Source organism: Platalea leucorodia, assembly GCF_965183815.1.
Source record: "Platalea leucorodia genome assembly, chromosome: 2".
NCBI classification, from domain to species: Eukaryota; Metazoa; Chordata; class Aves; order Pelecaniformes; family Threskiornithidae; genus Platalea; species Platalea leucorodia.
In genome coordinates this window covers 68,264,110-68,289,784 of record NC_138824.1, presented here as the reverse complement: position 1 = coordinate 68,289,784, position 25,675 = coordinate 68,264,110, and the positions used below count along the sequence as shown (strand labels likewise).

Below are 25,675 nucleotides of genomic sequence, written 5' to 3'. Positions count from 1 at the left end.
CCAGGTAACGCAAGTCCCAATCTTAACTAATTAAATTTGCTGCATTTCTGTGATTGCGGTGTAAAAAAAACCTAAAGATTCAAATCATCCATAGGAAATACATATTCTGCACAACAGCAAAATAGAGCCTAGTACAGAAAAACTAAACAGTTACACCACTGTCATGATTATAGGCTAGGGACCGTGTGAACCTCATGAAGTTCAACAAGGTCAAGTGCAAGGTCCTGCGCCTGGGTCGGGGCAATCCCCGGTATCAATACAGGCCGGGGAATGAAGGGGTTGAAAGCAGCCCTGCTGAGAAGGACTTGGGGGTACCAGTGGATGAAAAACTGAATATGAGCCAGCAACGTGCACTTGCAGCCCAGAAAAGCCAACCGTATCCTGGGCTGCATCAAAAGAAGCATGGCCAGCAGGTCAAGGGAAGTGATGCTCTCCCTCTACTCCACTCTGGTGAGACCCCACCTGGAGTGCTGTGTCCAGGTCTGGGGCCACCTGGCATAAGAAAGACATGGACCTGCTCGAGCGAGTCCAGAGGAGGGCAACGAAGATGATCAGTGGGCTGGAGCACCTCCCATATGAGAACAGACTAAGAGAGCTGGGGTTGTTTAGCCTAGAGAAGAGAAGGCTGCGTGGAGACATTATAGCAGCCTTCCGGTACTTAAAGGCGGACCCACAGGAGAGATGGGGAGGGACTGTATCAAGGAGTGTAATGACAGGACGAGGGGTAATGGTTTTAAACTGAAAGAGGGTAGATTTAGATTAGATATTAGGAAGCAATTCTTTACTGTGATGGTGGTGAGACACTGGAAGAGGTTTCCCAGGAAGCTGTGGATGCCCCCTCCCTGGAAGTGTTCAAGGCCAGGTTGGATGGGGCTTTGAGCAACCTGATCTAGTGGAAGGTGTCCCTGCCCATGGCAGGCAGGTTAGAACTAAACAGTCTTTTAAGATATCTTCCAGTGCAAACCATTCTATGATTTTTAATTTAACAATTATTCCTAGCACAAGAGAACAGAGAGAGAAAAGAGAATAAAGGCTGTAACAGATTTTAAGTTCAAAGGCCAAATATATCATCAATCAGGACTTCCTTCTCTCTCTCCAACTTCTTCTACTTTGGTTTATTTCTATCTTGAGCTAAATGAACTGTGCTTTGCTGTCTGTTCACCCAGTAGTCAGGCTTACTTGTTTATTTTCAGCTATTTACTCATTTTCATAAAATGGTCTATTTCCAGAACAAGCATGGCAGTCATTTCTATCAAGTTAGTTCAGAAGACGTGTAGGTATCATAAATGGTATTTGATACAAGGAAAAGAAGCACACAGGACTTCACTCAACTTTGGTTTTGTAACAGGCCATCAGGAAAGTTCCTATCTCTGTACTTCAGAAATTCAAATTGCTCACCCCAGCAAATTTAAAGAATTGAAAAAAACCTCAATAAGCTGTGCAGTACACCAGAATCAGTCTTAAATACAAAACCTAAAAGAATACCAAGATATTAGTTGATTAACGTTGGTAATCATGAAAATCTTAGGCAAATTCTAATTTGAGACCAGCTTCAGCAAATCAAGGTTGCAAAATGCCTTGCATGAGATAAGAATACAAAAGATGGAGGTACTACAGGGAAAAAAGACTTTTTTGGTAAATTATAATAAAAACAAACCAATAAAACCAGACTCATTTTCACAAGCAGTATCTGATATTCAACAAAGCTCAACCTGCAAGCCTTTCATAACACAACTATTATAAATATAAAAATGTCTTTCTGTCTTCAATGTAACAGGAATCACAAAACTACTTAAAAAAAAGAACATGGATAAGCGAATGCCAAAAAAAATTAAATGTAAGATCAAATAAGAGAAAGTGATGCTCAAGAAAGAAAAAGAACAAATCCCTTACCAAGGCCATCCAAGAAAAGTAGTCAAAAGGTGATGTAAGAATTAGAATAGCAGGATGGAAGAAGGGAAAGTAATTCCTTCTTTGTGTTACAAAAGGAAAGTTTGTTTTTTTAAGACGACTCAGCACTGAGACCTGAAAGAACCTGGAAAAGTCAAGGCTAGCTGCTATTCTGACAGTAGACAATTTTGCACGGTATAAGGCTGTCTTGCCCTAGAACAGAACACTATTGGTCAAATGGTACACTCAAACATTTTTCTTTTAACTACTTTCTCAGGTTAATTAATTATAATTAACAAGCAGTAGCGAATGACAGCAATATAAAATAAAGCTGTATTTTGACAATGTCTTGATTACCGTTGGCCCTCTGTTGGGTTTAACTTTCACAGTATCTGTGACATAATGAACTTTTTTCTCCAGTTTTGAATTAATTCTTCTACCAAAACCAGGGTAGAAGCATCCTTGACTTTCATATTAAAAAAAGAAAATAAAATCCAAACTTGCCCCAATTTTTCTTTTTCTCCATTTGACTATAACTATACTTGCTTAAACAGCACAGGCTGTATCTGAGGTACAAGTAGCAAGAAAAAAATATGAAATATGAAGTTACCACCTACTCTCAACTAGCTGAGAACACTGAGATGTTAGAGGAATGTGTTTCCTGTTGAAGACTTCCCTTCTTCCCTGATTCCCAAATCTCATTTGACAAAGCAAGCACACAATCCTTTGCTTCCTGACCTCTCTCTAATGTAAAAAAAGCAGAGTGGTTAGGGTGACAGTGTATGTAAGTGGCTTCATTTATCCATGTGGAATGTACCTATTACTTTTCAACAATCCTTTAACCAATGAAAAATTAAAAGTAGTTAAAAGCCTTCAAAGCACAAGCATCTCTTCATATTAAAACATTACATCCTTTTTAAGATAAGCATGTGTTATAATAATAAAGCTTTAAAAATACTGGCAAAATTGTCACGGTAAAATATTTAACCTACTTACTTTCTGAGTCCTTAGTGAATTGTACTTGCACATACAGTTGCATTTTTCTAGATTAACTGCTGTTTTTAAGTCTACTGGGCAAGCTCACAGCTCCTGTGAGTGCATACTGGCCCATCTGTAGGAGGAATGTCAAAGTTTACCCTGTGCTGCTTCTTTGCATTATTGCCCCAACACAAGAAACCCTGCAAAATAATTTATGATTAAATTTTATTCACTGCTTAAGTTTACAATGTCAATAGTGACCAAAATAAGGAGAAATTATTTAAAGTCAAACCTCATCACACAGAACAATTAACTATCAGCATAAATATGAGATCAGCTTCTAAGGCAATGTGCATGACTCCATCACCCTCAAGTTTTACCGTCTTGACAGAGTAATGATATTTGGCAGTCAGTATGCTCAAGCAGATGTGACAAAATATATCTACTTCTTGTATGTTGCCATGCTCTCTTTGGTCTGCTGTGGTTAATCTCTAGAGCGGAGATGACCAGCTACCTACAAGACGTCAAAACAGCCCCAAAAGCTAGAGATACAATTTTGGCACATGTCTGACATTGGTGAGGATTTATTCTCACATAAAAAAAGTGCAGAGAAATACAATTTCATGTAGCAGACTGCTCTGTTATTTGCTCTCAGATCAACAGAAACTGGTATTTCCATTCACTATCAACTCCAGCGCAGTATCAAAAGAGAGCTTTTCACAAAAGGCAACGTATAGTAGCAAAACATTTAGTATCCAAAGATGATCTGACACAGTGAGTGCTGGAGGAAGCGAGCTCCCAGCTCAGACTCAATTCAAAGCCCTGCCCCCATTGCTAATGCAACTGAAACTTTTAGGATTCTGTCTGCAACATGAAAACAGTTAATTGTTCTGTGTGAAGAAGTGTGACGTGCAATAATTTCTCCTTATTTTGGTCACTGTTGACATTGTAAGCTTCAGTAATGAATAAAACTCAATCAAATTATTTTGCAGGATTTCTTGTGTTGGCGCAATAATGCAAACATGTAGCATGGGGTAAAGTTTAATTGGTCTGTTGAACTTTGACATGCCTCCTACAGATGAGCCATGAATATGAATGAAATACATGACTGCCTCAAGTTATGCCTCTGAACGTAAGCATCCCCTTCCCACAGCATGGTACTGTCATGAAACCAAAGAAAAGGGGTGGACTGGAAGCCAACGAAAGAAACGTTCAGAGAAGCCGCTGACTGCTGCCTGCAGGCAGCAGGTAATTCAAGCACCGTGGCTCAGAAAAATGAACAAAGTAATAGCTAAAGCCACCTGCAGCCAATGCAGAGTTGAACTCTGACCTCAGTTTTATGCTGTTTCTCTCTACTCATTCCTTCACAGCCCTTTCTAAATCTAGTTTTCAAGGGGCTGTGGTGGAATTTTTGCGGAGTGAAAATGTCACTTCAAAAACATTGTGGTCCATCAGTAACTTACTGCCCAATCCTAGTCTGTCAAAGCAGAAGTGAACACTTTCCTGCCTCCCCACCTCCATCCACTTTATTTTTGTTGTTTTTTAAATACCTGCTGAATTTTTTGACACCCAGCAGCTCCTACAGGAATGGTTCCTTTAACAGGACATGGCAATTCAGATAACAGGGCCAAAAACTGCCTTTCCTTTTGCTGTGTCAGGATACAGCTAGGCCTGTGATTATCCAAGTGGCCATGTAATTGTTAGCTAGAAACAAATGCAAACAAAATACAAAACCCCAAAGGTTCCTTATAGTCTTCAAATTTATTTACTTATTTTTAAACAAGAAGCTAAGTGTAATGGACAGTGCTAAAAAAAAAAAAAAAGAAAAAAGAAAAAAGAAAAGAAAAAAGAGAAAGCACTCTTCTTCCCCTGGTCCTTCGTCCTCACTTTGTCTCCCAGCTGGCAATTACTTTAAAGGTGACAAAGGAAGAAGCTGGGAGACAAAGGAGGTTTTCCTTGCCAGAGACACGGTCTTGCCTTGTCTGAGTCTGGTTTGCCTCAACATACTTCCTCCCGTATGCACAAAGGCAAAAACAGATCCCCATGATGAAAAGGTTTAGCAAGAGCAGAACTAGCAGACGGATGGAAGATGGGGCATTTGCCAAGTGTCAGATGACCATCTTCTACATCAAAGGGACAGACAGCCAGGCAGCTCCAGGAGGTTTCCCCCTTCCCTAGGAAGGAATCTTTAGAGTATTGGCTTTAGACCAATTCAAAACATTGCTCGTTTTCAAAAACATTTAGAGAGTGTTGGACATTTCAGAAAGGTGGAAAGGCAAGTTTCTTCCCCAAACTGGTCACATTGGAGGCATCAAGCTGAGGATGTTGAGTCAAGTACAGTATTTCTTCTTCCACCTTCTCTCTTTTAACTGTCAAGTCTAAAAAACACATACTTTTTTATCTCAGAATTTCAGCAGACCAGCCAGACATGCCAGACAAAGCCACCTACCTAGCTTGGCTGACAACCTTGTGTGCTCTAGCACAAAGTTGGCAGTTATTTAATACAGCAGGCAACTTAATCTCTCCTCAAGCCAGAACCCTGGAAAGCTACCCTAGAGGATGAACTGTTTGGGTGACTGGGACAGCATCTACTGGAGGATAGGAACAAATGCATCTTACAATTGACCTCCACACATCTTCCTTTTGTATGACGTAAAGAAAGCAAGTTTTACAACATTTAATCATGCCTGCTAAGAAGCCTTGAGCTAGCTTTGCAATTAAGCCATAGTGCAATTAATTGAAAATGACTGTGTGAAAGGTTGTGCAAAGCTTTACGTAGATAGGTGAGGACCATAAAAGAAGAACAAATGATAACAAGTTCTGCAAGCTTTGTACATAACTCACATCAGGGGCTAGAACTCTGTAAGCCACTGTGAACATAGCAGCAAGAAGTAGTTTACCACAGGATGGTAGACCAGTGATAAAATAAAGAAACATTAAACAAAATTTTCATATTACAATTTTGCCAAAAAAAGGCAAAAAATTAAATCCATTTCAAAACAGCACATAGAAGCTGGCATAAACATTCAAGCCATCAGGTACCCAGTGACAAATATAGAAATCTACGATCAACATAAATAAAGTTTTAGTAACATATTGCAACGTCAACAGCCACTAAAATTTGTCAGTTGTGCCCTTTTCTATGCGGAAAGCTCAAAAAAACCCCTATAATGTAGTATACATGCACTCTGTAATACCTAAATCCAGACACAAACTTTTAGTCTTGCGTTTTCCCTAATGCTAAACAAGTATGATCAATATAACCACTGACGTTTACAAAATATTGCAATAAAACTACCTTCCTTCATATCATCTATCTTTACTTTCCAGCCGTATCACTGCACGTGTTCTGCGTGCTTCCTGAGTGAATAGTAAGGGCAGAATCTACCAGCTTTCCCAGGACAGGAAACAACATTCCTTCCCCTGAAGGAATGACCTTCATCTTCGATTGCTGCCTTCACCGTGTGTCACGGTACTCGAAAGGACTAAACGGGTCACTAACTCTACTAAGCACCTGCATCCATCACTGTACTTGCTAGTCAGGAAGCACTAAGCAGAAAAGCTTTGATCACAAGCGTACAAACAAGCATCTACAGCTTAAACGTATGGACTTCTCTTGTAAAGAACAGCTACGCCAATTCCATTACTGTAGGTCAGGCCAGAAAAGCTGACACAGTGAAGCGAGACATTTCTATTGCACTGAACTAAAAAGGACTACAAATACAAATTCATCTTCCTAATGTTAAAAATGTTGCCTGTAACTTAAGGCAAACTAGAATAACTTTATAAAGGTTTAGCACATTGCTCGTACTGGAGCAGTTTTGGAGAGCTTCACCGGAGACCCAGGCACCATTGCACTTGGTTCTGGACAAACAAAATTAAGTAGCATATGTTATCTTCTGCCTTGTCATGACTTTCCGTAATTGTTCAATTTAAAACCATCAAGTTGAATGTATTAAGTATCTGGAAGATGGAATGAAGACTAGGGGAGAAAAATCTGAGATGGAAGTCCTGAAGGAAAAAAAAAAAAAAAAGGCAATGTATTGAAGGCACTCACATAAAAAATTAGAAGCTGTATTTGTATGTGCCTTAAGTTATTTGTGAAATGACTTGGAGATGGAACAATTCTGGCAGAGCTGCATTTAGTAAAATGTTATCATCTTGACTTCTGGAAGGCTGTTATTCACAAGAAGGCTATAGCCTATTCTTTTGGCCGATTTTGTGAGACTGTTGGTTTTGGCCTTAAAGTCAACTCAGACCCACAAGCCAGCAAAGTCCTTAAGAACAAAAGCATTTTTAGTCCCAGTCAAGCCAATGATCTATTGAAGTTCTATAAATACTGTTATTTTATATTCCTATGTGCATGTTACTAACAACTTCATACCTTCTGAAAACTCTGAAAGCCAATCTCCCTGTCACTATGTACATCACATGCTTACAGCACTTGTCTCAACTTGAAAAACGTGTTTTTATTCTATCATTTTGAAAGCTCTTCAATGAAAGTCAGAAGAACCCAATATAGAACCCAAACTACCTTTGCATTCACAACAGTCACTGAAAACAGAACCAACATTTAAGAAATGTTTTGCTAGGAATCAGATTGCTGGTATCAAGAATAATTTTAAAAAAAAAATCAGCTTTATTTAACAGATCTTCACATCATTTATTTCAATTCATCTCAGGAAGCAGGTGATGAAATAGTTCTTTCTTACCTACCACTTATGAACTCTTTTCTTCTCACTTACTTCATATTACATTAGTTAGGCAGTACGCTTGCATTTGTTTTAAAAGTCTGTCTTTGAGCATCAGAATGGAACTACTCTTCACTACCCTGACTTTGCAAAAAGAAATAACCTATTTCACCTTCAGCTGCCACAGACAGTGATTTTAGAAGTATTGTATGAATATTTTACCAAGAGCTCCTGTTTAAGCAGCGAAGCATTGGAGGCCATCAGCAGAATTCCTACTCTGCAACTGTGCTCCTACGGTTCAAAACCAAAGTGGGCAGTGCGATCTAATTAAGTTGCAAAGAAAGAGAAAAATCTCTAAAAAGCATAACCCTTGAGGACTACTGCAAACTTCTTTCCAAGGGAAGGGGATCTTTAAGCTATGTCATTTTTTGATATAATGATAAAGCATTCAAAACCTATTGTGCATTTGTGATTAGGGAAATGAAATCAGTTCAACTGAATCACTGTTGATAAAGCATTGGAAATTCATGGCATTTTCAGGCCTGCTTTTGTTTCAAATTTGTGAAAGGAGTGGTAAAAACAAAAAAACCCCAACCCACCAAAAACCCCTACAAACAACCAAAAAGAAACCAAAAGCCTATATGTTTTTATGCAGACTGGGAAACAGTTCAGATGAGGACGACATCTTTCAGATCCAAAAGATGGCTGGGAGTAAAGGGAATGTGCATATATCGCCTTATAAAAAATTGTTTTAAGGCTTCCACAGGTTGCTGAAGAAGTAGGAAGAAGAAACAGCAGTGGGAGAAGGACAGGGACTGTGCACACCAGTCTGACATTTTCTTCCAGTTTTATTCAACTGCTGTAGCTACTGTGGACAAGAAGGTGTGTGCACCTAATCGCAGTTGATAACCAGACCTCACAACTGAGAGGTATAACTTGCTTTTTAGGAATCCAGTTTGTGGTATGACTGCCATCTTATGCTGTCACCTTGAAATTGGTTTATATTTGTGTGTGTTTTTTTGGGGTTCTGGTGGAGCGTATGGTTTGGGATTTTTTTAGGGGTTTTTGAGGGGATTTTTTAGTTTGTTTGTTTTTGTTGGTTCCCCCACCTCATATTCAAGTATAACAATAATTCACAGCATAAATACACTTTGGTGGCTTAGAAGTGTTTAAAAATTTTTTTTCCACAAACACACAGTCAACTCCAATGCAAAGGTGGGTATAAACAAGACAGCATGAATCATCAAGTCACTATGCAAACTAAGTGCATTACTTCTGTCCTATGTTTATTTAATCTAAAATTTCATTTGGTGGTTTTTAATGCAATTCTATCTATTACCATGAAGTGGGGTAGATCACAGTAACACCAGATCAAGCATTCATTCTCATTTGTTCTCCAACTAATACCTGTGTGTCTTTACACTAAGGTTTGCAGGAACATGAGCCGCAGCGCTCTCAAGTAACCATCTTAGGGTGCTTGTAATCTTAAAGAATGTAGAGGATGAGAGGCAGAAAATAAGCAAAGGTGGATTTCTATACTTTTTTGCCACTAATACAGAAAAGAGTAGTATGAGATTCTTTATCAGAACTCAACTACAATAAAAAGAACTATTATGCAAAGTTTGAAAATTTTCTTTTCAGACTTTTTTTTTTTTTTTTTTTTTTTTTACTATTTTCTGTCTTTCAAGATTCCTAAGCTTTCATTCCATTAAAGAATTCAGGGCCTTTGCTTTTCTTCTTGAAAAAGCCTAAGTGAAAGCTATGTTCTTGTGAGTTTTCTACTGACATCTTCTCCAAATTCTAAAGCAAAAGAAATCCTAGTGGAGGAGGAGAAAGTCATTCAGCACTACAGTTAACTATAGGTATCCTGGAGCTGAGAAATAATGTGTGTGTTTAGGGGATTTATTCCTGTTTCTGGCCAATCCAGATCAAGATCCAAGAAAGCTGAGTGCCACTTCATGTCATGGTTCAAAGATAGTGACTTAGACAAAGCAGATTTTAGCTTCACAGTGATGCCTACGCACAAAAAAAAGCATCAAAAGATTTAATGAAGCTATGCATCTTGAGACTAAACTAACTTTCCATATCAGAAGTGCAAACGTTCTTTCTAGATCAGAAATGAGGTCTTCTTCAGAAACAAAGTACTGATTACTCTCTCTGGAATTTGTGTCAAACATCCTTATATGACCTCGTTTAAACAGGACAGCAAATAAACGAATGCTTTAGATATGAACCTTCTTTTGTCATGACTTCACAGTCATTCCAATTTCTATTTACAAGTAAAAAGGACAAACCGGGACTAAGAAAACAAGTATTAATCCATATATCAACTTGTTAATCTGTTACAATAACTACCCCTTATTGTCTCATCTTCCCCCCCCCTTTCCTATGTTGGAATATAAACTCTGCACTGACATTAAATTTTATCATGTTTCCATACCAGTATATCAAAGTTAATTTTATTTTAACATTTAGCCATGCCAGCTTTAATTCATGCAGTTGGAGGATGAGAAGACATTCAATAAAATGCCCACTGAATGACGTGTTGTAATTTGTTGTCAGTACAAAATGGGGAATTGGTGACTTAATTACATCGAACATGGGAGAGGCAGCTAAAGGATCTCAGAATTCCCATTCATTAGTGCCTAGTAACTGGGCAACAGTATTAGCAATGATGATAACTCTCTGAGAAGGTCTCAAGCATAATCAGTCAGAAAGAAGGTAGCACAGGGGAAAGATTAGGAAAGCTGACAAACTGAACTGGCTGAGGTATAAGCTACCAGCACCTGGAGTCAATTAATAAGATCCTAGTCCCATTATCCTGTCAGTGGAAGCAGAAGGTTGAAGTAAAATAACAGGCAGTAACTGAACCAGTGCATTGTCAGTCCAGAGAAGGAGCATGTGTTTGCAGGACTGTTTCAGTAGTGTTGTCAGGAATTCATCACAAGCAATAATAAAAGAGATGCAATTGCTGGAGATTTTCCCCATGAAATTCCATCCATTAGAATTCAGCAAGAACAAAAAAATACAACCTCAGATTAATTTTCTTTTGTTTAAAAAAAATGAAAGAACTACATTGCTACAAAGTTTTAAAGGGATGGAGCAAACCCACCAGAACTGCAGTGTAATTTGAGTAACGTTTTCATTGATTCACTATATCATTATGTACTCCCAAAGAAGTTTATAAATGCATATCTCTCAAATATGGATATGTTAATGCTGTCTTACAATTTGGCATAATAGTTTGATGTTTATGATAGTTTAGACATTGAGTTACTTCAGCTTCTTCAAAGTGTAATTTTTTTTTTTTCTTTCTTTGTTTAGTTTTTTTGGTTTGGGTTGTTGTTGTTGAAAACTGGGGAAATACACTGCTGCCATTTTCCTATTCTACAGGCTGTGGAATGCTTGTACCTGAAGTAGGAGGAATGTTTTCCACAGATGACACATGAGGCAACTAGGGACAGTGAGCTGACTTGCCCTTTGAAAGAGCTCATTCTCTTTTCAGCTGACCGTACACAGTTGCAGGATGTATGCCATCTAGTGTAACTGCAGCCCTGAATTAAACTTCTCTGTTCATGATCACAGGCTCTGTGTGCATAAGCCTGTGCAGGCACAGGCATGTGGGACAACGGATGGGACAGACAGACTGACCCATTGCCACTCTGCCTTCTCACAAGATCAGTAACATCAGGAAGTTTTTAAGATTTCCCTCCTCCTGTCCACTCAGAATGGAAGAACTCATTTCAAAGACAAAAGCGCTCTGAACCTCTTGCCCCACACTGGTCAAAGAAATTAGGCTATTAATAAATAAAGAATACAGGTATTAGATGGACCAATCCAGAAGTCAGTGCATAAATTTTATTTCTTCACAGACATACATACTCACGAGGGTAAAGCACAAAGTGCAGATACCGAAGCAGAGATTACTCACCTTCAATGTACAGGGGCTCAACGACATCGTGATTTATCAGTTCGAAGTTCTCATGACCAATCCAGTGCTCCACATTTCTTTTCCTGCCCGTAAAGAAGTTGTCCACAACTGTAACCTCATGGCCATCCATCATTAGTTTGTCAGTAAGATGAGAACCCACAAACCCTGCTCCTCCAGTTATCTGCGTTAGGACAGTTGGTATAAATTTCTTTTTCTTTTTACAGAAACACCAGACAAAGTCTACAAACATGAAGACAGAAGAACAGTAGCTTTCAGATCTTTGCTTACTCCAGGGGAAACAACTCCATTTCCATGCTTATTTTTTTTTATCCAATATTTACAGCATTTAAAATTTCAAGAAAGATGATTGACATGTTTCATCACTGTCAGGCTAGAAGTTCAGCTAACTATTCACATCAACGAAATCTCTTTTTCAGATTAGATTTTTTTCTTTTTTTACTTCAAATTGGATTGTGCCCTTTTATGCAACAGCAAAGCCTAAAAAGACCCCAAAAGGTAAGACGAGAAGTCTGCGATTCTGTAATTCTCTGTGATTCTCATTTCTCAGAAAAGAGATGACAGAATGCCAGGTTATTTTTGTGGAAGATTTCTAGTATCAGAAATGCCAAATCCAGCTTTTGTCTGGTTTAAATGGAAGACGTTAGATGTTCCAAGTAAGTACTAAAAATTCTTTCACCTTTCATAGAAGGAAGGAAGGAAGCATATTCTTAGACCAAAAGCAAGTCTTTGGAGACCTCTCATTTAAAATATCTGCTAAAACCCAAATTATTCCTTTTCTGTTTTAATGCATCCATAGTCCACATCCTATCACTCTGTTCTCAGCCTCTCATACCATTAGCTCCAACATCCAGCATTTGCCTGGCTTGGAACTTTATGATGTTTTACTGCAGAGAAATAAGCAGAAATAAAAAAACCTTGCACTCTTGTTCCATTGCAGATGTAGAAGCAGCAAGGAAGTTCTTTATTTTTTCCCTTTCTGCACCTCAGTCTTTAAGAGTAAACAAACAAACAAATCACTAACTCAGTATTGAAGCAGTCAACACAGTAAATAGTAGAACTGCAAGCTGTGTGACACATCCAGACATATATGTCTATAGAAACAATTATTTTCTCTGCACTTCATAAGCTGTTTTCACGAACACACAAAGGTATGACAGATCACCATTCTCAAAGAATGAAGGGACTTGTAAAAGCCCTGTGTGGCATCAGCTGTATTATGTGACTGCATGATCAAATTCACATTTTGAAAGTAATTCAGCTGTTGATCTCCATTCTTCAGCAGCAGTGACAACTAACCACACAACAAAAGGACACGGTGAAATTGTCAAGCAGGAATCTAATGAATGAATGATGTGTTACAATGATCAAGCGCTGTGTGGAGAAGGATGTAGATGCCTGAAGTTCTTTCCCTTTGGGCTAGTCAAAGCCTAAACATTTACCCCGCCCACTCCCTCCCCATCCACTATTGAAAAAAGCCAGATTGGCAGAATTTTTTTTTTTTTTTTTAAACAGGAAAGACACAAAGGCAAATAGAAAGCTATCAAAAACTGAAAAGGAAAAAAAGATAACTACATCTGTTCTCGTCTGTAACAACTTGAATATCCATTTCTTGTATTCTCACACTTGTTTTTCTTAAAAATTCAGGGCCAGTGCGTCAAAGACATTGTGAATACCAGTTAATAAAAGAATCATTTAGTTGGTCTATCTAGCATTCTTCTGAGTTTATCAGGGCTTCCTTGTAGCAGATTCAGTATGTGATTCAGTTCCTTGACAAATCTGAAGGAGAAAGGTGATTTAGAAGAAGCCCTCTTTGAAAAGAAGAAATAATCTCAGGGCTCCCACTATCCCAGAACAGACAAGAGGGAAGAACAGGCTTCTGGCAGAATGCTGTGAACAAGGACGGAAGGGTAGTAACTGAGGGAGAACAGCCCACTGCAAAGTGCCACCACTTACCAAGGGAAAAATAATATGCATGGAAAACCTACTGCCATAAGCTTATCCTGACTTGGAAGCGAGCTGCAGCCTTGCTGAATATTCCAAGGGGTTTGCCTTTTTGTGGTGAGCAAGACAAAAGACGACCTGAACCTACTCATTCAACTGAGGCCCAAGGAAATCCCCTGCTGCTACTTCTATTTCCAGGATTCCAGAGAAGACAAACTCAATGCTCACAATGTGCCTTTGATGCAGTAAAAGGTGTCTTCTTCCCCATCTCCCTTTTAGAAAAAACATAAACCAAACCAAGCACTGCTTACAGCACTCTTCTATGCTATATGCAAGCAAAAAAAAAAAAAAAAAAAGCACAAACCAATTTTGTCTGGAAAGAAGTTTCCAATTACCTTAAATCTCTAAGTAGTTTTTCTATTAAATCTATGTTAGTTTTATTAACATATCACTTCCATAGGTATTAGATAAAGAACTACTTGGAAAAGGAGCTGAATTTCCCCTGGAAAAGTAAACAACTGTATAAATTAATTTTTTTATCATTACTTGAGGCTACATTAAAAAAGAAAAGATGATTTATCACTGAAGCTCTCTGTATAACCTTTCTGTAATCACTCATAAAAGCAAGGTCAATATACGTCATTTCTAAATATGACTTCCTGCAAATCACAATGACATATTAATCTACAAAATCATATAGTGTATGTGAATCACTTCCACATCAGAATTTAAGCACCAGCACCTGGGGCTTAAATAAACATTCTTTAATAAGACATCATTAATAAAAATATTTAATTACTTAGCAGTGCCAATATGCTTGGTAACTTCAGCAAAAGGCACAAATATTACTGATAATTTCCTCAACTAGAGGCACTTAAAAGTTTGTGTATTTGCTAGATGGGTTAATTTCTGCTGTCTGTAGACTCAAAACAACTAATGTCCCATCTGGAAATTATTTTTTTTAATTTATTTATTTTATGCTTTAATGGATCTACCACATTCAATTCAGAAAAAGCCCCACACAACAGATTGAACCAATGTCAACACTATCATCCACAATATTAACAGAACTCCTTCTCTTGCATACAAAAGCCTGTGGCACAGTCAATTCAGAGAGCTGAGCAAGTAGATAAATCCTGCACAACAGAACAAAGACTTGTCTTTTGAATGAAAGTGCCAGAGTATCTAGTCTCAGCTGAAATACCACCGCTACTAGCGATCATCTCCAAATAGATGCAGTATAACAAAAAATAACTGCTAGAACTGTTGTCTGATCAGGTCAGCTCTGTGGAGACTGCATTCAGAGAACAACCAGAATTTAGAATGGATTCCAGGAAAAGGTGCAGTATCAACAAAATATGAAGCAAATCGTCTACCAAAGTTCAATTGGCTTGCCAATTCTTGTGTTTACTCCTGTGAAACTTCCAAGTGTCATGCAAGGTCTACACGAGTCCTCAATAAGCTGACTTAGCTGCTCAGAACATTTTTTCCTGTAGGATTATGACAGCGACATTCTAACAGAACGAAACTGCCCACGTGGCCAGGAGGCTTGTGAAAGCCCATCTGAGTTCCCACTGAACTAGTCCCCAGCCACAAGAGAATAAACGACTGAACAACTCATTGATCCTTTTGGCCAGCTTTCTCTTTAGTAATTTAAACTCTACAAAATATGTGGACACCAAAAAGCTATTCATCTCCAGGTCACCAGAAAACACTCCTATTCCAACTACATGCCATCACTGTTGAAGCAACAGATGACTTCAAAATATCCAATATCTTTAAGAGGCAAAGTTTAAAAGTTAATATTAAGAGCTCCATAGCCTATTAACAGCTTGCACTGATACTTTTCTTGAAAGTACCTTCTTACTTACACAAAAAACATGACATTAAGGTATCTTTATTACACTTAGATATATGAGCAAGACTTCTGAATTTTCAGAATTAAGCCTTTCTCTGATGTTTTCCTCAGTGTACCTTCCACATTCAACAAGGGAACAGGGAGCCTACAGGTCTATCTCCTTCAGACTGTCATAAAAATGACAGAATAACACTGAAGAACTAAACTAATTTGGTAACACTTATTCTTTACGAAGTTTTGCAATAGCAGTAAAGACTACTGTCTAATAAAGCAGTAAAAACAAAATTTGTTTTTAATTGCATCTTTTCAGTGTTTTTCTTCAAAATTTTGAAAAGTCAAAGCAAAGGAGAACATCAGATAAGTTAGGCACTTTAACAGGGATCTGGGACAGACACTGCTCTCTACTACAAAGGCAGAAATTCATACTTCTATATTTACACATCTTAAGTAGCTGTATTTTCTCTGCCTCTTCAAAATGTGGTGACAGTTTTTTTTTCCCCAGGACAGACAAACAAGAAAAAAAATTTGGACACAGCTAACTTCAAAAATGTTTGTAGACAAAACTGCTGTTGCAGCATAGTTTGCTGAGTTTAAGAATGCCTTGGATGACTACTTGCCCTGACTTAACCTGCTTTCCTCTTCCATCCTAAAACACCTGCAATGCTTCAAAATATCAGAAACGACACAGAAGATGAGAGAGATGAATGTTCCCTCAGTCTAATTAACTGGTCCTTCTTAACAGTGCTGCAGAGCAGCTACTTTCCTAGCCTTATGACTAGATTTTGTCCAATTCAGTCACACAAGCTTTCTGTCAAGATGTGCCTAAAAAGTTTCCCAGTCTCTGCTATTTTAAGCCATCTGGGAGCACAAGATGAAAGACCCTTTGGCAACGCAGTCCTGAGATGTTACAGAGAACAGCAGCTCAACTGGCAAGTCAAACCTCCAAACCAGAGCCCAAGTGTATTATCCATATGTTGAGTTTGAGAACATCAACACAGAGTAAGTGAAGTACTACTCTAAACCCTGTGCAGCACATATGACATACAAGGTAATTTACTTTATTCCTGCTCATGTCTTTAATTAATCCTACAAGACTGATTAAATTCCACAGATTTTTTTTTTTTTTTTTTAATTTCCCCAAAACAACCCCATAGTAAATACCAACTTACCAGGATTCTTTTACGATCCTTTTCTGATAAAAATTTCACTGGTGGGTATTTCTGCGTGAAACTATGAATATTTCAAAACAAAGAAGAAAAAATATGTAAGTTTCAGCCTTGCTTCTTCTTTCACATATCTGACTTTGAAATACGAAAAACTACTCTGATAACCTCCCATTCTTAAAGTTCTGCTACAGGTATGCTTAGTCCTTTTTTCTAAAGAAGGATCTGGGCCAACATGAGAAAATGCCTATGCTTTGTAAAAGCACAGTAAGAAATATCAAAATTGATCTGCAAAACAGGCTTTTAATATTTCTGCTTAACTGATTTTCTAGAATGAATCACTTGACTTCTGTCTTTTGAGACCAGAACCGGTGTCAGGCACGGCATCACAAGAGAATAAAACAATAAAACACAAGGAGTAATTGGACTTTTTTTAAAAAAAAAAAGTTTTAAAAAGCAAACAACCTTCTTAAAAGTTCTGGAAAAGAAAGCAAGTTGTTTTGACTTACCGCATTGACTTAAAACATTTCTCCTTGAAGTTTCAATGTGATGTTTACAATATAAAGTTTTAATTCTCCTTAAAGTTTCACAATAATCAATGCAAAGTTTACAATCAGAATGCTGAAGAAACTCTTTTTAAGACTCTTCAACAATATTTACCAAAGAGCTTATTCAGTATGAAAGCTAATTCTAATTTTCTTCTCAGAAATAGCTAGACTGCCACTGTTTTGATGGTCTTCAAGCTACATCCACTTTAATTTTTTTTGCACCTTCTTCTTTACAGGAACTTAATCAAAACTAAAACATCCTAAAATAAAACTGTGTGACATACGAATCTTAGGTCTCTCTCAAGCTTAAAATTGATGCTCAGAACCTTAGATGATGTCATGGACATGGAATTATACCACTTCTTTCTCCCCCCACTGGCATGCATTCTGCATACAGCAAAAAGTTCCTCCAAAGGAAGGTGTGAAAGAAAGTGTGAATTTTTTTATTGATTTATTTCAGCAATTAGCATTGTAGTCTTGGCAGTATTTTAATAGCTCAGGTTTTTCTTAACTAAATATCAGTGTGACGCTGGACAGAAATCAAACTATGGTTACTCTTCTCCTCCAGTAAGTGCACGTGCTAGAGATGCAATTGGATGTACCACGCAGGAGGTATATATGCCAAAACTTCACGCTGAGACTACATTTTCATCTACTCACAAATACACTCTAACTGACCTGACCCTACACCTCTGATCCTGAAGCATCCCCTCTGCTTCTAACCTGCAGTACTGGCTCAACAGGAATTCTTCAGAGGCAAAACACAGATGCTTCTGTACTTGTGTCAACTTTTCATCCCAGAGTGAAAGCCATTTTCAGTTTCCTGGATAGGGGAAATATGGCAGTGGAATATCCCAATGTTACCCATACAGGAAGCCTGAAATAAGAAGCTACCTACCCTTGCCATATATCACCACATGGGTCACTAACAGTAACGCTATTTCTTTGATTTAAGCTGAGAAGCAATGAGAAACAGCAGTACTTAAGTATAACACAGACACGTAAAACACAGCCTTCCTGTGAAAGAAAGGCAAATCCCCCAGTAACAACAAAAGGCTTATGGAGTTTAAAAAAAAGTGAAGTGCCAAATAACTTGATGCAAGGTAAAAGTCAGTCTCCTCCATTTTTAAGACCACTATTTTAAGGTCACTTTAATCCAGCATGGAGTAATACTGCTGCCAAAGGGACCTCCCAACAATTTTTCCTCCTTCCATTACACCAGTACTAGCTTACAGGCCGTGGGCAGGAGTCTGGAACTGATCCAGCTGAATGTTCATCTTTTGGCAACAACGTTGAGTTTATCTTGACCTAATGCTTGCTTTGATGACTACATGGCAATGCTTTTGCTGTGCAAATTAGTAACAAAAACTTTCCAACTTTAGCTTCAGTTAAACAATCTCTTGTCATGAGACTAGCATTAAGGAATTCTTGTCTTTCCTGCTTCCCAAAAGCATGACGATGGCTTGCTTTCAGGTTTTATCAGCTTATGAGGTAAAAAAAAAAAAAACATCGGCACTAGAGAGTAAGCTTTGCAAGCAGGATCAGCCTTCAGGCATCTGACAGTGAGTAGTTCTTTACTGTCACTTCACATAGATATAAAATTAAAAAATTATTAAGTGCAACAACCCACATGCAGTTGAACCAGCAGAGGTAAATGGCTACAATATTTGAAAAACCCAACAACTGCAAGAGCCCATATTTTGATATGGGCCATAAGAGCCCATAAGCCCACATTTTGTGAAAGTATAATTCCCAGATTGGCTCATACAGAGGTAAAATACATATTTTGATTCTTTCTCCTCATTGCTAAATATTTGAAACAAGACTCACCAATACACTGCAAACACTACTCAAAAAGAAAAGAGCATTTAGATGCCCCCTGTGAGAAGTTTTAACTTAATGGCTCCACCCAACAACTCATTGCTCATTTGGAAAAAATATAACAATTATAAAAAAAAAAAAAGAGCCAATCAGGATACCCTCCCACACAGGTCCTCTGTGAATGGCAGAAGGAAATACCTGAACTGCCAACAACTGAAGCTGAAGATATACTGGGCTACCAATAAAGATTGAATAAGTCCATTGAACAGAGGCAGGACATAAAAAATTTCATCTGAACATAAAATCTTTACTCTATAATTTGACCATTATAATTGGTATGGTAGTATCACATACAACTGCTACAGGTGATGCAGTCTGCAATTTGTTTCATGTTGCCAATACATCGCCTAGTTTGATCCATGAAGTTCACACTTATATTAAGAGATGAGCAATCAGATCAGTATTCTCACTGAAATAAATTGCATGTGGCAGGTCACTGAATCTTTCAAATCAATTGTAAAAAAATAGAACTGACAAAACACCGCAGGTGTCAAGCATACCTCTGGCCAAGAGCAATGGGATTCTGCCCCCTCTCCAGAGGAACAGCACACAACCACCAGTATGCCGTATATAACCATCCAGGCTTACTGGTACTGCTTGGGTAAGTCCAGACTTGACCCGCTATAATGCAGCATTCTCAGCTAGCTGTTTGCTTGGGACATCGACAGTGCCACCTGTGAAACAGTATTACTGTCGAAAGCAGCACTGTCCCGGTCAGAGCTGACAATTCCCACACATATTCCAGACTTTATTTTGTGATGAAAAGCATCTGCCCATGAGGGCACTCAGACAGAAGAACTGATCTAGTGGAAAGCCAACCAGGCTGGGGAGCGAGGGAGTAATTTTGCAAAGAGAGACTGAAATGCCTGGTTTTCCCATCCAGCTTACTATCAGCACTCAAGTGGTCCTGCTGGCACAAGAGTAAGGAAATGACATTGCAGTGTGGACGCAAGCAGCCAGGAAGAAATGGATCAGGCTTGGATTTTTTTTTTTTTTTTTAACAACTATGTCAATTTAAGGTGCTTGCGGCACCACAGCATATATTTAATATCTGCAGCTCATCAAAAAGCTTGTCTGCTTTTCCTCAATTGCATCATCCAGTTTAATCCAAGATATCACATTCCCTTACAAATCCTGAGGGAAGCAAGTCAGTCGGGCTCATCCAAAGCACACGCACAGACTAAGATTCACAAGCAGATCACTGTACGTTAGCTGAACCACGGTAACTGATCACAAGTGTGGGAAATGTGAGGTAAAACAGATTTTCAGTATCTTGAAGTTGAAACCAATATATTTTAGCACACACCTGGGTTGAACTTACTAAACCATGGTAATCCATTCACCAGCTGGCCTCAAACCAGCAAATTCCTCCACAGGATTTGAACTTTACAAAAATCCAGCGCTCCTAGTTTACTTCAGTGGGATTAATCAACCTGAATACATTAAGCATTAATGTCTTCCAGCATTCAAGGCCCCATCCTCACTTAGATATGATAAAAATGCAAAGGTACTGAGGGTATACACAAAACATTTATCTCAAGCCTACAACTACAAAATTCACAGCTACAGAACAGAAACTGTGCTTTTTAACTGCTTCCCAAATTTAGCAAAAGAGACATACCTTTTTTCTAGGTCTTTGATTTTCTCCCTTAGAGGTGCAATAGCCTAAAATAAAGGAATACTATTTAATCTTTGAAGATTAGAACAAGATTCACATCACAAAACCTGTATGTAGGAAGTTACTTTAGAGCATAAATCATGCCAAACAGTCTCCTATTAAGAGCTTCACTGAAGACCCTCCAAGAAACTTGCACCTTAAAGCATTCTTTATGTCAAAAAATCCTTGAACCTTTTTCTCCAGAAATCAAACCACTTAGTACAGTGTGAAATCCCTTAGCTTACCACTGAAAACAAAACACCTCAAGGCTCTGAGTACCATAGCCTTGTGGATAAGAACATCCAATGTTATGATTCCTGATTGGCAAAGTGAAGTCACAAGTGACTTGTCTGAGGTTGTCAAAGGCAATCTATATTGAGCAACAGCACAATAGGACAGTCAGTAAAACCTCAACTATTTAAACGGACAGCAGATACAAATACTTAAGAGTACGAAGACACAGAAGCATCAGCTCCAGTGCAAAGGCTGTAATTTTCTCAGAACATAGTAAGTAAATTTAAAGAAACATCATGTTTAAAAATCTAAGATGTTTTACATCATGATTTGAGGGTATATCTAGGCTTTTAAAAAATATTAAAAGGAAATTTGTTAGAAAATACAGGTCACCTACCAAGACTTCTGTTTGCATTTTCACTGCTTTGAAAGACAGAATCACTTAAATCAGCATCAGTTCCAGGTTGTTTATTACAGGACCCAAATTTCTAACAGTCCTGCCAAATTTCAAGAAGTCCCTGAACTCTTGTTTTTAAGTTTACTAAAACCTTGTCACAAAATTTACCATCTAGGACCATACGTAAGTTGAAAGCTATCAGAGAGTTATCGCTTGAAATGGTACTATATAGCAACGCATCACCAACCACCATTAATTTGTTTTGTACAAATATTGCTGGTTAGAGCTAAACAATTCAGGAACTTCATGAACTGAAATAAGCTACATATTCATGTTAAGAGGAGATACAGTATTGTCATTTATATGCATTAAATATCTAGCTCCATGGAGCAGCAAATAGTTCTTGAAACAGTTATACTTATTCTGATGGTTCCAGATAAGTAAATCTTTAAAAAAAAGATCCAGAATTGCTCAACTTCTTAGACCTTACAGTAACTCTGATCTACCCATTGAATTTCAAGCATTTGACCATTCTTAAACAACTGGGATTTTCAGAATGCTTGTTGCAATGTTTACCAGGACTTTAAAAAAAAAGAAAAAAAAAAAAAAAAAAAGAGAGAGAGGAATGAAAAAGACAAACTAAGAACACAATCTTTCCATTGATTTTAAGCAATTTCAGTGGGCTTCTCGCTGTGTCCAGAGGAACAATTGCTATATAAACCTGTTGGAATACAAGACACTAGGCAGACCAGACTACACTGGTACAGTCACACACACCCACACAAGGGGTAGGATGTATTGACCTCAAAGACTTTTGTATCTATGAAATTCTTTGTTTTATTGCTATTAGACTGGAAGTCTAAAAACACCCAGAGAAAGATGTGTTGCACACATTCTTAATATTTCACAACAAACTGAGGTTGAAATGGAAATCCAGAGGTATTGGTACAGAAGGTCAGAACCACCGGTGTGTTCAATACCCGTGTCTACTCCAGAAACTGCCAGGACTTGTGCTTAAAGCTGTGGTACTACACACCATCCCTGACCAAAAACACCGCTACCTTTGTTCATTAGTTAAGAACAAAGCAAAAACATTTTTGGGAGGTTTCAAATTTCTAATGAAACTTATATGTACTTAACATTTTGTAAGGGCAACAGAGGAAAGAATTTGTGTACATCCTTCATTCAGTAATAAAAAGCTGTTCTCAGGAGGACTCTACCACAGCCTCTGCAGCAAATGAGACAGCAGAGCTATCACTTTCAAGAAAGGTTTAGAGGAAAAAAATAGAGAGTCACAGATCTATGTTGGAAACTCCACTACAGTGAAGAACAGTTCAAAAACTTATGTACAGACACAAATCCAATCCTTTGAATGGTTTTAGTGGAACAAAGAGAAATGAGAACTAAATACACCTTTTCAATATCAAATGAGTGAAATGGAGCCCTCAAAACAAAACAGACTACAACTATTAGCAAACTAACCTCCTCTATTTTACTTTCCACCTTCTGATCTCCATATTCTTGAAGAGACCTGTTGGCAAGAAAAGAAAAAACATAATCCATACCTAAGCAATAGTTGCTCCACTGCACCTGCATCATGCTTTGCCTGTTAAAACAGTATCTTCAAAGCACCCCAAGTTAGTATTATTTCAAAGACATACTCAGAGCAAATGAAAGTGGATGGTCCAATTCCCATTGAAATCTGCTAGTCTTGTCACCAAGTTTGGCAGACACTGAACCAAGCCCACAGGAAAGAGTAATAACAATAAAGATGACATTCATTTTACAGAGAAAATTAACTTCATTGTAGAAAAGTGTCTAATCACTGCAGTAAGGTAGGGTCAGCAGAAATGTTTCTGAGTGTAGCTTTACTATGCAAATGCTTAAGATGTTTTTTTGAGGGTCTCTGTTTACTGTACGTTACCAAAACATTTCCTTTTAATGCCACAACTATAACCATAATTTCATTCAAAAAGAGAGAAGGGGAAACATGTCTAGCTTTGACTTTGAACTTTTACAGAAACAAGGGAGAAAAAAAAGAAAGGTATACCAAAACTTGTTGTAAGTGACCATCTGATGTGCAACACTGACTTAGCACACAAATGCTACTTGTTTGAAATGAAGCCAAGCTTATATACTGAAGGGTGTCAAGGTAACTTGTGAAAAGAGAGTACTGTCTAAGAAGTTGGTGCCTTGCACAAATCTGTGTGGTCTTATTTAGCATCTAATTCTGTAAAGCATCTCAATCAGTTGTGTTCATTCTTTGAGTAAACTTCTACAAGCGTAGAATATGTATTTTTAAATTTTACCTTTTATATCTACTCTATGCAATTTTCCTTAAGTTTGCATAATTCTTTTTTTTTTTTCTCAATTAAACCTTCTGAAAGGGGAATTATTTATCTTACAGTAGTAAGTTTTTGCATACTAGAGGATTCATGGGTATCCAACATAAAATGGAGTTCTTTCAAATAAAACAGAGCTCCTTTACTTTGGACATGAAGTCATTACACCTAGGGAAACAGAAGGTCCTTTGTTAAGCAGATATACATATGCCACACTGTTAGAAGTTAGAGCAGTGATTCTTTTCTGTAAAACTCTCTTACTAAAAAGTCAGTTCAGTCTATTACCGAGGCAAAAATCTTACTGAACAGATTCATTTTTTTTGTAGCAGTAGAGAGTGCACTAAATTCCTAGACTAAGACGCACAGACCCTCAACCATCTTTTCAAAACAAATTGTAATTTATTGTAATAGTGGCAGACAAAAACCCTCCAGTTAGCATAGTATGAATTTACTACAAAGAAGCAATATTAAATAATTCTTGTGAATTTTTCAAATGTTTTCCCAAATAACAGAAATCTACAAAAAGCTATGCAAACAATCTGTGGAATACATAGCCTTTCGTCTCTGCTAAATGAGCGAGGAAAATTTGGAAAACCTCTCAGAATATAAAAAGGTTCCCTCAAAAATTGTTCCTAATATTGTTTATTCACAAATCCTGGAACTTAAGGACTGGCACTCTGCAGTTTAGTTTTTTAATGAGCTCTTTCTCCTAACAAAGACAATCTTATTGGCTGAGGACCAACATCAGACTTTCAGAAATAAAGTTCTCCCCCTCGACAGCTCTATAATGGACACCTCAGATAAGAAGTCAGATGCAGCTAATGGTAGAATTTGTAAGGACAGCTTATCAGGGAATGAACACACTGGATCCCACGCCCACCTACCCTCCTCGAATCCCTCTCTGAGGTTCTTGTCCTTCCTTTGGAAATGCTCAGCTGCTCATGTAACAGCTGCTAAGCTACCATAGTGTGCTGGTCACGATAACATGGTAATCTAAATGATGTCTCCACCTGCAAGCCGCAGCAGCTCAGCAGCTGTTTGCCTAACAGCTGAACACTTTGCAGCAAGGGTGGGAAACTCCAAGAGAAGAAAAGTGGACAGCTTGGGACAGGAACAGATCCCAGGGTAAGCTGCCCTGGGTGAACCAGAGCCCACAGAAAATTCATTAATTTTCTTACTTTGACTCAAACTTTCTTTACTCTGCGCTGCTAAGCATAGCAACAGAGTACCAAACCCCTTTACTAGCAAAACAACGTGGTGAAATATTTTGTCCTCTATGCACAAAGACTTTGTTGTAGGGAACAGACTGCCCCATATTCTCTTCTTCTTCAGTTGTGTCTTCCTGGGGAATTTTCCCAGAGGACAAACACTCACATGCAACCAGAAATGTTGTGAAAATCTGTGTGTTTTGCATGCGTATGCTACGCCTTCCTATTTCTAAGGGCAAAAATTCTGGGGGACAGTGCAGGATTTTTTTGCTTTTCAGCAGTTAAACCATCAGATTCTCTCCCAATTAATTGTGAAGGAGAAAAAACCCTCAAAACCATATTTGTAATTCTAGGTATGGAAACATAATTATGGCAAGCAGTGAAGGATCTGCTGCTCTTCAATGTTTAAGCCTGTATTGTCGCTAAGATATGGTCAGATCTGTGCTGAGGAAAAGCAGAATCCAAGCTTATGTGCCCAGCTATGCCAACCAACTTGCCTGAAAACATCTCCAAAATCAGTAGATGAATTTGTGTAAAAAAAAAAAAAAAAAAAAAGGCAGATGTTGAAGTGAGAGTAAGATCCTGAGTGAGATTTGCAGCAGACATACAACCCTGTTTGAGACTCAACGCCTGACTGCCCAGGGAAGTGGCTGAGTCCCCATCCCTGGAGGTATTTAAAAGACATGTAGATGTGGTGCTTAAGGATATGGTTTAGTGGTGGACTTGGCAGTGCTAGGTTAACGGTTGGACTTGATGATCTTAAAGGTCTTTTCCAACCTAAATGATTCTGTTCTATTCTACCTTGTACTTAAAAAATGGTATCAGCTGCTTAGCAACCATCTAAACAACAGTGTGAGCTGCTGTTCTATTTTCTCCCTACTTGATATACAGTGAGACATGTTGATAGGAAAGGTAAGTTAATTTTATTTCAGATA

General features: G+C 38.1%; 1 protein-coding gene across 3 annotated transcripts in view; it reads right to left on the bottom strand.

Annotated features, from left to right (window-relative positions):
- Positions 1-25,675, bottom strand: part of UXS1 (UDP-glucuronate decarboxylase 1) — a 65,738-nt gene that overhangs the window by 25,896 nt on the left and 14,167 nt on the right. The window contains exons 3-6 of one of the 3 annotated variants that reach the window (XM_082333882.1): positions 22,673-22,721; positions 20,524-20,567; positions 16,480-16,540; positions 11,491-11,671 (exon numbers count right to left, since the gene is read on the bottom strand). In XM_082333882.1, coding sequence (XP_082190008.1) covers positions 11,491-11,671; positions 16,480-16,540; positions 20,524-20,567; positions 22,673-22,721 — 335 coding nt within the window. Of the gene's footprint in view, positions 1-11,490; positions 11,672-16,479; positions 16,541-20,523; positions 20,568-22,672; positions 22,722-25,675 lie in introns of those variants that run through there. The other 2 variants (XM_082333884.1, XM_082333883.1) reach the window with 2 other exon arrangements.